Source organism: Homarus americanus, unplaced genomic scaffold, assembly GCF_018991925.1.
Source record: "Homarus americanus isolate GMGI-L3 unplaced genomic scaffold, GMGI_Hamer_2.0 scaffold48228, whole genome shotgun sequence".
NCBI lineage: Eukaryota > Metazoa > Arthropoda > Malacostraca > Decapoda > Nephropidae > Homarus > Homarus americanus.
Window position 1 is genome coordinate 263,952 of NW_024715945.1, and position 14,678 is coordinate 278,629.

The following is a 14,678-nucleotide window of genomic DNA, read 5'->3' on the forward strand; positions in this document are numbered from 1 at the left end:
CAACTACAACACCATCACAACTACAACACCATCACAACTATAACACCATCACAACTATAACACCATCACAACTATAACACCAACTTCTAACAATACTACAACTACATCACAACTAACGATACTACAAATTTGACCATCACAACTAACAATACTACAACTATAACTATCACACACTATAACCATCACAACTATAACACCATCACAACTAACAATACTACAACTACAGTATAACACCATCCCAACCACCATTCCAACTATAACCACCACAACTATAATACCATCACAAATAAAAAGATTTCAACTGTAACCATCACAACTAACAATACTACAACAATAACAACATTACAGATAACCATACAACAAGTATAACACCATTACAGATAACAATACTACAACAATAACCATCACAACTATAACACCATTGCAACTAACAATGCTACAACTATAACCATCACAACTATAACACCATCACAACAAACCCTTCCACAGTCTTGCCTCACGACCCAGTTCCAACCTCTTTACTATTTCCTATGTTTAGTAATAATAACAAGTGTAAATAAACGCCATTCTAATAGGTATTAAAACAAATCATGGCAACAAAATTTGATGACGATTATGCGTTCGAAACAATGGTCAACAATTTGATCGGTGAAAACATCACCGTTGAAAACATGAGCGGTGGTTAGAAGGTTATAGTGGGCGTGATAAGGATCGAAGTCAGTCTCGAATTTGACGAGACTGGTCATAGAGAAGAAGATACTGCAAAACAACAACACGAAGTTAAGAAAAGCTAGACGGACGACGAGAATGAGGAGGACGAGGATGAAATGTTCCCGTCTTTGTCTAGCTCCTCGTCTTCCTCCAGTGACGAGGAGGAAGAAGAATTTCAGGAAGCCAAGGAAAATATCGCCCTTGTAGAAAATTTTGGTTCCTCTTCTTCCTCCAGTGATGAGGAGGAAGAAGAATTTCAGGAAGCCAAGGAAAATATCCTTGGAGAAAATTTTGGTTCCTCTTCTTCCTCCAGTGATGAGGAGGAAGAAGAATTTCAGGAAGCCAAGGAAAATATCCTTGAAGAAAATTTTGGTTTCTCTTCTTCCTCCAGTGATGAGGAGGAAGAAGAATTTCAGGAAGCCAAGGAAAATATCCTTGAAGAAAATTTTGGTTTCTCTTCTTCCTCCAGTGATGAGGAGGAAGAAGAATTTCAGGAAGCCAAGGAAAATATCCTTGAAGAAAATTTTGGTTTCTCTTCTTCCTCCAGTGATGAGGAGGAGGAAGAAGAATTTCAGGAAGCCAAGGAAAATATCGCCCTTGGAGAAAAAAGGAAAAAATGTTTTGAAAACTTGGGTAAGTATTTAACGCGTATGTCAGAGGGCATCTACCGTGGCCTTAGTTGTAGAAAAGTCCTGACCCCTTCCACTACAGGGGCGGAGGAAGACCGCGAGAAGGTAAAAGAATGTCAACAACATAAGAAAGTTTGCGGTAATTCTATTATTAGCACAGTGTGCATGTTCTGCGCTTTGTACAGGGTCTTTAGTTATGTAAAATCCTTTTCTCCTCTCACTACAGGAGAATCAATTTTAAAATCGCCTTTGATTTGTGAAGGAAGAAAATTCCTGACCTCCGTAGCTAGAGAGATAACATTACGGATAAAATTATCTTTTTATAGCAATAAACAATTGATCTAATACTTCCTCGTGATCTTGGCGTTATGTCTCTTCGTGTTCCAAGTGCAAGCTGCTTTCGTCTGTTTCGAAAACGAAGTCAAGTCTTGTCATAGAAAAAATCACATGAGTGTACAAAACGATTTCAATGGGTACTACTACAAAAGGCAAGTCAACGAGCTATTTGACTGGCTCCATATCGGCCAATTATACAGGTTTGAGATCCCAGAACCCACGCTACAAGACTGCCGTATTCAACATGTGGCGTGGGGCGCCTTCAAGGGTTTCATAATTAAATGAGTCCCATTACCCATTAAAATGAATGAGGTGTGGGGGGTGGGTGGGGGCTGAAGATATACGCTGTTGTGAGCTGACACAACAGCCTCGGCCATGTTATTTTTGTTCCTTTAGTATTGTTTTATATCTTTAACACCTTCATTACAATTATTATCACCATTACTACTTACTAGCAGAAACAGCGCCCTCCGGGCGGCTCTTTCGCTAAGCCACGGTAGGACGCCACCCTCCGGGAGGCTCCACATTGTCTTACTGTAGTGCATGAGGGTAGACCACATTTTTGGTTTTGCCATTAGGAGCAAGTTTGTACAGATTTTTGCCAGTTCCCACTCTGGAGCATCCAACATAGAACTGTCCATGAGAGAAGCAAGGAAACACCAGGTTTAGGCCAACCATCTTTAGGGATTGTCCCTGGCTTTTGTAGATGGTCATGGCAAAGCTCACTTTAACCGGGACCTGAAGTCGCTTGAACTCAAATGGCAGGTCAGTGGTGATGAGAGGTATCCTTGGTATAAACAGGTCCTCTCCTTTAGCTTTTCCTGTCAGTGTTGTAGCTTCCAGTACATGTGGCATCATGGTCTTCACCACCAGTCTTGTGCCATTGCAGAGCCTTGGTGGTTCAAGATTTCTTAAGAGCATTATGGTAGTTCCAATCTTGAGAGTGAGGTGGTGAGGAGGCATTCCAGAGGGCTCCAAAGAATTAAGGAATTCTGCAGGGTACTGGACTGCTTGGTCCTGGTCGTTTACTGTATCAACAGACTTGAATGAGGTCTCACTGCCTGGAAGCAGTCTGAGTAGACTCATGTTGATTTCAGCCACTCTTTCATTCTTTGGTGCCAGAATTGCGCGTTCACGCAGCCACTTACGATCCTTGTAGTGGCGGATAATGTTTGGGTAGACCATGTTAGTGTGCTCAGTTGAGGACTTTACAACATTTCCACATCCTCGAGGAATGATTATTTGTCTTTCTGAATCAACAGAGAAAGTTCCATTCCCAATCCGTAGTAGAAGGTTTGTAAACCGTTCAGCATCCTCATCTCCTTGATGTACTCTCATGTTTGTGGATAGGGTGAGTGTCTGAACACTTCTCCAAAGGTATGATGCCTTGAGGCACGCATTCAGTTCATCAGCTGGAGTGCTTCGAGGAATGACAGGTAGGGTCTGGCGAAAGTCTCCAGCAATGACCATTGTAATGCCACCCATGAGCTGGTCATTTTCTCGTATGTCTTGCACGGTCCTGTCCAATGCTTCAAACGCTAACTTGTGAGACATAGAGCATTTATCCCAAATTTTGAGGCTGCATTTTTCTAAGAGTTTTGCCTCTGACGATCCCTTTTTGATGTTGCACACTGGATTCTCATTGTGAGCGAGGTTGAGAGGCAGTTTAAAAGTTGAGTGTGCAGTACGTCCTCCTTCTAGTAGTGTTGCGGCCATGTGGTAGACCTCGTTTCTGGCCCTCAATGTAGCACCGTGTAGGGCCAAAGATTGATGCTTTTATAAGCAAGTCCATGAATTTGATCATTTTCTGACGAAATACTCTCGCTGTAATGTCATGCCGATCTTGTCCTTTCTGGCCTTCCATTAGAGCTTCTGTTATGTCAGTCCATACAGGGTTGCATGTAAAATTAATGAAGAGATCTGGTCGTCCATAGTTTCTGACATAGGACATGGCATCCCGAGTCTTTTCATGCATGTATCGCGGACCTCCAGTGAAGGAAGAGGGGAGAATCACCAGCTGTCCAACATTGCCCACATGTCCATCCCTTGCTACTGCATCTCTCAGATGAATGTAGTCATCAACCCTGAGCTTCTTTTGGTTGAGTCATATGAAGGTGAGTCTTTCGGTTTAAATTTTGGCATACATGTCCACTACAAACTGGTGGAAGAGGTTCCTTGATCTTAGTATCTGGATGAAACTGTCTTCTCTGATCATGAATCTGTAAGAATAAAAGTCATTGGATGAGACTTTCTTACCTACTTTTGCCGCACCAGTCGCTAGATCTGTGTGAGGAATGTTGAAGTGATATCCGTCTTCACCTTTCCAGAAGATGAGAGAATACTGCAGTGCATCATAGGATCGATGTGTGTCTGATATTCTTGTGAGCGACTCGTCTCTCATTTTGAGTATGATGTCTCGTTTCTCAAACTCTTGACCGACAATCAGGATGGCTACTTCATCAACTACAGGAGCATTGAATCTTCTTTCATGTTCTCCCTTAGGGATCGTGTCTGCTTTGATCCTGAGTTTGTACTCGTCAGAAGGCATGTTTTCCAGAGCATTTTTAAATGACTGTACATACGTGTTGCGCTCATGCAGCATTTCTTGGATAGATAGGACAATGTCATGTCTTGACACCTTGAATGTTGCCACACCTGGTAGTAGCCTGCTTTTCATGATCTCCCATGAAGTAGTTGCCATGTACCACCGACGCTCTTTTTTTTATTTATATTGAGACGCTCTTTCAGTTATTTATATAGATGGTCGTGGCAAGGAATAGATTTACTAAGGTAGGACGTTTGGCATACCTCGTTAGAATGGACTACCTACCTACTTACCTACCTACCTACCTTGTTAGAATGGACAGCCTAGAAAGGTTAGAGATCAAAGAAAAGTAAGCTGTAACTATAACCATCACAACTATACCACCATTAGAACTAACAATGCTACAACTATAACACCATCACAAATATAACCCTCAACTATAACACCATCACAATTATAACACCATCACACTATAACACCATCACACTATAACACCATCACACTATAACACCATCACACTATAACACCATCACACTATAACACCATCACAACTATACCACCATTAGAACTAACAATACTACAACTATAACACCATCACAAATATAACCCTCAACTATAACACCATCACAATTATAACACCATCACACTATAACACCATCACACTATAACACCATCACACTATAACACCATCACACTACAACACCATCACACTACAACACCATCACAACTACAACACCATCACAACTACAACACCATCACAACTACAACACCATCACAACTATAACACCATCACAACTATAACACCATCACTACTAACAATATACAACACCATCTCAACTATACCACCATCACAACAATAACACCATCACAGCAATAACACCATCACAACTAACAATATTACAACATTAACACTATCACAACCAAACACCATCCACAGCTATCAACCATGTTAACTATAACATCACAACTAACAATAATACAACTAAAACATCACAACTATAACATCATCACAACTAACAATAATACAACTATAACACCATCACAACTATCAATGCTAACTATTTCTACCATCATAACTATAACACCATCACAACTAACAATATTACAACATTAACACTATCACAACCATAACACCATCACAACTATCAATGCTACAACTGTTCACCATCACTTAACTATAGCACCATCACAACTAACAATATTACAACATTAACACTATCACAACCATAACACCATCACAACTAACAATACTACAACTAAAAACATCACAACTATAACATCATCGCAACTGTAAACACCACCACAACTAACAATAGAACTATAACACCATCACAGCTACAACATCATCACAACTATAACACCATCACAACTATCAATACTACAACTGTATCACCATCATAACTATAACACCATCACAACTATAACACCACCACAACTAACAACGTACAACTAAACATCACAACTATACCATCACTCACTATAACCATCACAACTATAACACCACCACAACTAACAATATTATAACTAACACTATCACAACTAACAATAATACAACTATAACACCATCACAACTAACAATACTACAACAAAAACATCACAACTATAACATCATCACACACAATAACCATCACAACTATAACACCATCACAAAATAACAATACTTCAACAATATACATCACAACTATAACACCATCACAACTATAACCATCACAACTACAACACCATCACAACTACAACACCACCACAACTACAACACCATCCACAACTATAACTTTACCATCACAACTATAACATCATCACACCTATAACACCAACTTCTAACAATGCTACAACTACATCACAACTAACGATACTACAAATTTGATACATCACAACTAACAATACTACAACAAAAAACATCCACCAACTATAACATCATCACACTAATAACCATCACAACTATAACACCATCAAAATAACAATACTTCAACAATAACCATCACAACTATAACACACCATCTAACTATAACCATCACAACTACAACTTACCATCACAACTACAACACCATCACAGCTTCACAACACCATCACAACTACAACACCATCACAACTATAACACCATCACAACTATAACACCATCTAGCTACTCAACACCAACCTTCTAACAATACTACAACTTTACATCGCTAACGATACTACAAATTTGACCATCACAACTAACAATACTACAACTATAACTATCACACTATAACCATCACAACCTATAACACCATCACAACCAACAATACTACAACTACAGTATAACACCATCCCAGCCACCATTTCAACTATAACCACCACAGCTATAATGCCATCACAAAATAAAAGATTTCAACTGTAACCATCACAACTAACAATACTACAACAATAACAACATTACGAATAACCATACAACAAGTATAACACCATTACAGATAACAATACTACAACAATAACCATCACAACTATATAACACCATTGCAACTAACAGTACTGCAACTATAACCATCACAACTATAACACCATCACAACAAACCCTTCCACAGTCTTGCCTCGACCCAGTTCCAACCTCTTTACTATTTCCTATGTTTAGTAATAATAACAAGTGTAAATAAACGCCATTCTAATAGGTATTAAAACAAATCATGGCAACAAAATTTGATGACGATTATGCGTTCCCAAAACAATGGTCAACAATTTGATCGGTGAAAACATCACCGTTGAAAACATGAGCGGTGGTTAGAAGGTTATAGTGGGCGTGATAAGGATCGAAAGTCAGTCTCAATTTGACGAGACTGGTCATAGAAGAAGAAGATACTGCAAAACAACAACACGAAGTTAAGAAAAGCTAGACGGACGACGAGAATGGGGACGGATGAAATGTTCCCGTCTTTGTCCTGGCTCCTCGTCTTCCTCCAGTGACGAGGAGGAAGAAAAATTTCAGGAAGCCAAGGAAAATATCGCCCTTGTGAAAATTTTGGTTCCTCTTCAACCACCACTCCAGTGATGAGGAGGAAGAAGAATTTCAGGAAGCCAAGGAAAATATCCTTGGAAAAGATTTCAGTTCCTCTTCTTCCTCCAGTGATGAGGAGGAAGAAAAATTTCAGGAAACCAAGGAAAATATCCTTGAAGAAAATTTTGGTTCTCTTCTTCCTCCAGTGATGAGGAGGAAGAAAAATTTCGAAACCAAAAGGAAAATATCCTTGAAGAAAATTTTTGGTTCTCTTCTTCCTCCAGTGATGAGGAGGAAGAAGAAGAATTTCCAGGGAAGCCAAGGAAAATATCCTTGAAGAAAATTTTGGTTTCTCTTCTTCCTCCAGTGATGAGGAGGGAGGAAGAATTTCAGGAAGCTTAAGGAAAATATCGCCCTTGGAGAAAAAGGAAAAAATGTTTTGAAAACTTGGGTAAGTATTTGCGTATGTCAGGGCATCTACCGTGGCCTTAGTTGTAGAAAAGTCTGACCCCTTCACTACAGGGGCGGAGGAAGACCGCGGAAGGTAAAAGAATGTCAGCAACATAAGAAAGTTTGCGGTAATTCTATTATTAGCACAGTGTGCATGTTCTGCGCTGTACAGGGTCTTTGGTTATGTAAAATCCTTTTTCCTCCTCTCACTACAGGAGAATCAATTTTAAAATCGCCTTTGATTTGTGAAGGAAGAAATTCCTGACCTCCGTAGCTAGAGATAACATTACGGATAAAATTATCTTTTATAGCAATAAACAATTGATCATGCTTCCTCGTGATCTTGGCGTTATGTCTCTTCGTGTTCCAAGTGCAAACTGCTTTTTCGTCTGTTTCGAAAGCAAGTCAGAATACTTTGACCATAGAAAAATCACATGAGTGTACAAAACGATTTCAATGGGTACTACTACAAAAGGCAAGTCAACGAGCTATTTGACTGGCTCCATATCGACCAATTATACAGGTTTGAGATCCCAGAACCCACGCTACAAGACTTTGCCGTATTCAACATGTGGCGTGGGGCGCCTTCAGGGTTTCATGAGTAAATGAGTCCCGTACCCATTAGTGGTGGGCCAGGTGTATGGGGGTGGGTGGGGCTGAAAGATATACGCTGTTGTTGTGAGCTGACTTCAACAGCCTCGGCCATGTTATTTTTGTTCCTTTAGTATTGTTTTATATGCTAACACCTTCATTACGAAATTATTATCACCATTACTACTTACTAGCAGAAACAGCGCCCTCCGGGCAGCTCTTTCCGCTAAGCCACGAGGAAGTAAGGACGCCACCCTCAGGGCTCCACATTGTCTTACTGTAGTGCATGAGGGTAGACCACATTTTGGTTTTGCCATTAGAACAAGTTTGTACAGATTTTGCCAGTTCCACTCTGGAGCCAACATAGAACTGTCCATGAGAGAAACAGGAAACGCAGGTTTAGGCCAGCCATCTTGAGTTGTCCCTGGCTTTTGTGGGCTCAGTGCTGACGGCTTCACTTTAACAGGATACAAGTCGCTTGAACTCCAAATGGCAGGTCAGTGGTGATGAAGGTATCCTTGGTATAAACAGGTCCTCTCCTTTAGCTTTCCTGTCAGTGTTGTAGCTTGGTACATGTGTGGCATCATGGTCTTCACCACCAGTCTTGTGCCATTGCAGAGCCTTGGTGGTTCAAGATTTCTTGGAAACATTATGGTAGTTCAATCTTGAGAGTGAGGTGGTGAGGAGGCATTCAGAGGGCTCCAAAAGGTAAGAATTCTGCAGGGGTACTGGACTGCTTGGTCCTGGTCGTTTTACTGTATCAACAGACTTGAATGAGGTCTCTCCTGCCTGGAAGCAGTCTGGAGTAGACTCATGTTGATTTCAGCCACTCTTTCATTCTTTGGTGCAGAATTGCGTTCACGCAGCCACTTACGATCTGGTGGCGAGACAATGTTTGGGTAGACCATGTTGGTGGTAGCCAATTGAGACTTTACAACATTTCCACATCCTCGAGGAATGATTATTTGTCTTTCTGAATCAACAGAAAGTTCCATTTCAATCCGTAGTAGAGGTTTTGTAAACCGTTCATCCTCATCTCCTTGATGTACTCTCATGTTTGTGGATAGGGTGAGTGTCTGAACACCCAAGGTGTTATGATGCCTTGAGGCACGCATTTCAGTTCATCAGCTGGGTACTTCGAGGAATGACAGGTAGTCTGGCGAAAGTCTCCAGCAATGACCGTGTAATGCCACCCATGAGCTGGTCATTTTCTCGTATGTCTTACTGGTCCTGTCCAAGTACTTCAAACTAACTTGTGAGACATAGAGCATTTATCCCAAATTTTGAGGCTGCATTTTTCTAAGAGTTTGCCTCTGACGATCCCTTTTTGATATTGCACACTGGATTCTCATTGTGAGCGAGGTTGAGAGGCAGTTTAAAGTTGAGTGTGCAGTACGTCCTCCTTCTAGTAGTGTTGCGGCCATGTGGTAGACCTCGTTTCTGGCCCTCAATGTAGCGTAGGGCCAAAAGATTGACTCTTTTATAAGCAAGTCCATAGATTTGATCATTTTCTGACAGAAATACTCTCGCTGTAATGTCATGCCGATCTTGTCCTTTCTGGCCTTCCTAGAGCTTCTGTTTATATCCAGTCCATACAGGGTTGCATGTAAAATTAATGAAAGAGATCTGGTCGTCCATAGTTTCTGACATAGGACATGGCATCCCAGAGTCTTTTCATGCATGTATCACTTGGACCTCCAGTGAAGGAAGGGGAGAATCACCAGCTGTCCAACATTGCCCACATGTCCATCCTTATACCATCTCTCAGATGAATGTAGTCATCAACCCTGAGCTTCTTTTGGTTGAGTCATATGAAGGTGGAGTCTTCGGTTTTAGAATTTTGGCATACATGTCCACTACAAACTGGTGGAAGAGGTTTCATGATCTTAGTATCTGGATGAAACTGTCTTCTCTGATCATGAATCTGTAAAGGTAAAGTCATTGGATGAAGTTTCTTACCTACTTTTGCCGCACCAGTCGCTAGATCTGTGTGAGGAATGTTGAAGTGATATCCGTCTTCACCTTTCAGAAGATGAGAGAATACTGCAGTGCATCATAGGATCGATGTGTGTCTGATATTCTTGTAGGCGACTCATCTCTCATTTTGATATGATGTCTCGTTTCTCAAACTCTTGACCGACAATCAGGATGGCTACTTCATCAACTACAGAGACATTGAATCTTCTTTCATATTTCTCCTTAGGGATCGTCTGCTTTGATCCTGAGTTTGTATGCTCGTCAGAAGGCATGTTTTTCAGAGCATTTTTAAATGACTGTACATACGTGTTGCGCTCATGCAGCATTTCTTGAATATAGATAGGACAATGTCATGTCTTGACACCTTGAATGTTGCCACACCTGGTAGTAGCCTGCTTTTCATGATCTCCCATGAAGTAGTTGCCATGTACCACCGGCAACTCTTTTTTTATTTATATTGAGACGCTCTTTCAGTTATTTATATAGATGGTCGTGGCAAGGAATAGATTTACTAAGGTAGGACGTTTGGCATACCTCGTTAGGAATGGACTACCTGCTTACCTACCTTGTTGGAATGGACAGCCTAGAAAGGTTAGAGATCAAAGAAAGTAAGCTGTAACTATAACCATCACAACTATACACCATTTAGAACTAACAATGCTACAATTTAAGCACCATCACAAATATAGCCCTCAACTATAACACCATCACAATTTATAACACCATCACACTATAACATATCTGCTATAACTTACCATCACACTATAACACAATCACACTATAACACCATCACAACTATACCACCACTAGGAACTAACAATACTACAACTATAACACCATCACAAATATAACCTCAACTATAACACCATCACAATTATAACACCATCACACTATACTTACCATCACACTATAACACCATCACACTACTCTTACCATCACACTACAACTTACCATCACACTACAACACCATCACAGCTTCCCCAACACCATCACAACTGCAACACCATCACAACTACAACACTTATCACAACTTCTCTTACCATCCCCGCAACTATAACGCATCACAACTATAACACCATCACTACTAACACCATCACAACTGCAACACCATCTCAACTGCACCACCATCACAGCAATAACACCATCACAGCAATAACACCATCACAACTATAAAACCTTCACAACTATAAAACCTTCACAGCTTCTCATACCATCACAAATACAACACCATCACAAATACAACACCATCCACCGATACAACACCATCACAAATACAACACCATCACAACTACAACACCATCACAACTACAACACCATCACAACTACAACACCATCACAGCTACAACACCATCACAACTACAACACCATCACAGCTACAACACCATCACAGCTACAACACCATCACAACTTCTGCTTACCATCACAGCGACAACACCATCACAACGACAACACCATCACAACGACAACACCATCACAGCACGACAACACCATCACAAGCGACAACACCATCACAACGACAACACCATCACAACGACAACACCATCACCAACGACAACACACCATCACAGCGACAACACCATCACAACGACAACACCATCACAACTACAACACCATCACAACTACAACACCATCCCGCAACCTACAACACCATCCGAGCTACAACACCATCACAACTACAACACCATCCTGCTTCACAACACCATCTGCTTCACAACACCACTCTTTAACTACAACTTACCATCACAGCTACAACACCATCCACAACTACCAACACCATCACAACTACAACTTGCCATCACAACTACAACACCATCACAACTACAACACCATCACAACTACAACACCATCACAGCTACAACACCATCACAACTACAACACCATCACAACTACAACACCATCACAACTACAACACCATCACAACTACAACACCATCACAACTACGGCACCATCACTAGCTTCAACACCATCGCAACTACAACACCATCACAACTACAACACCACCATCACAACTACAACACCATCACAACTACAACACCATCACCAACTACAACACCATCTGGCTTCAACACCATCACAGCTACAACACCATCCCGCAACTACAACACCATCACAACTACAACACCATCCTGCTTCACAACACCATCACAACTACAACACCATCACAACTACAACACCATCACAGCGCTACAACACCATCACAGCTACAACACCATCCAGCTACAACACCATCACAGCTACGACACCATCACAGCTACGACACCATCACAGCTACGACACCATCACAGCTACGACACCATCACAGCTACGACACCATCACAGCTACGACACCATCAACACGACACCATCACAGCTACGACACCATCACAGCTACGACACCATCCAGCTACGACACCATCACAGCTACGACACCATCACAGCTACGACACCATCACAGCTACGACACCATCACAGCTACGACACCATCACAGCTACGACACCATCACAGCTACGACACCATCACAGCTACGACACCATCACAGCTCACGACACCATCACAGCTACGACACCATCACAGCTACGACACCATCACAGCTACGACACCATCACAGCTACGACACCATCCCGGCCACGACACCATCACAGCTACGACACCATCACAGCTACGACACCATCACAGCTACGACACCATCACAGCTACGACACCATCACAGCTACGACACCATCACAGCTCACGACACCATCACAGCTACGACACCATCACAGCTACGACACCATCACAGCTACGACACCATCACAGCTACGACACCATCACAGCGCTACGACACCATCACAGCTACGACACCATCACAGCTACGACACCATCACAGCTACGACACCATCACAGCTACGACACCATCACAGCTACGACACCATCACAGCTACGACACCATCACAGCTACGACACCATCACAGCTACGACACCATCACAGCTACGACACCATCACAGCTACGACACCATCACAGCTACGACACCATCACAGCTACGACACCATCACAGCTACGACACCATCACAGCTACGACACCATCACAGCTCACGACACCATCACAGCTACGACACCATCACAGCTACGACACCATCACAGCTACGACACCATCACAGCTACGACACCATCACAGCTACGACACCATCACAGCTACGACACCATCACAGCTACGACACCATCACAGCTACGACACCATCACAGCTTCGACACCATCACAGCTACGACACCATCACAGCTACGACACCATCACAGCTACGACACCATCACAGCTACGACACCATCAGCTCACGACACCATCACAGCTACGACACCATCACAGCTACGACACCATCACAGCTACGACACCATCACAGCTACGACACCATCACAGCTACGACACCATCACACAGCTACGACACCATACAGCTACGACACCATCACAGCTACGACACCATCACAGCTACGACACCATCACAGCTGACACCATCACAGCTACGACACCATCACAGCTACGACACCATCACAGCTACTGACACCATCACAGCTACGACACCATCACAGCTACGACACCATCCCGCTACGACACCATCACAGCTACGACACCATCACAGCTACGACACCATCACAGCTACGACACCATCACAGCTACGACACCATCACAGCTACGACACCATCACCAAGTACGACACCATCACAAGTACGACACCATCACAAGTACGACACCATCACAGAGTACGACACCATCACAAGTACGACACCATCACAAGTACGACACCATCACAGTGCGACACCATCACAAGTACGACACCATCACAAGTACGACACCATCACAAGTACGACACCATCACAAGTACGACACCATCACAAGTACGACACCATCACAAGTACGACACCATCACAAGTACGACACCATCACAAGTACGCACCATCACAAGTACGACACCATCACAAGTACGACACCATCACCAAGTACGACACCATCACAAGTACGACACCATCACAAGTACGACACCATCACAAGTACGACACCATCACAAGTACGACACCATCACAAGTACGACACCATCACAAGTACGACACCATCCAAGTACGACACCATCACAAGTACGACACCATCACAAGTGACACCATCACAAGTACGACACCATCACAAGTACGACACCATCACAAGTACGACACCATCACAAGTACGACACCATCACAAGTACGACACCATCCAAGTACGACACCATCCAAGTACGACACCATCACAAGTACGACACCATCACAAGTACGACACCATCACCAAGTACGACACCATCACAAGTACGACACCATCACTAGTACGACACCATCACTAGTACGACACCATCACTAGTACGACACCATCACTAGTACGACACCATCACTAGTACAACACCATCACTAGTACAACACCATCACTAGTACAACACCATCACTAGTACAACACCATCACTAGTACAACACCATCACAAGTACAACACTATCACTACTAACAATGCTGCAA

The 14,678-nt window shown here is 42.5% G+C and overlaps 1 protein-coding gene across 1 annotated transcript; it reads left to right on the forward strand.

Moving 5' to 3' along the window:
• Positions 1–827: 827 nt before the first annotated feature.
• Positions 828–14,476, forward strand: LOC121857991 (mucin-2-like; the record flags this gene model as incomplete). Its single annotated transcript, XM_042354224.1, has 4 exons — positions 828–1,344; positions 3,611–3,790; positions 12,624–13,868; positions 13,955–14,476. Coding segments are annotated over exons 1-4 (2,464 nt in total), but the record flags the coding sequence as incomplete, so codon positions are not given.
• Between the last annotated feature and the right edge of the window lie 202 nt (positions 14,477–14,678).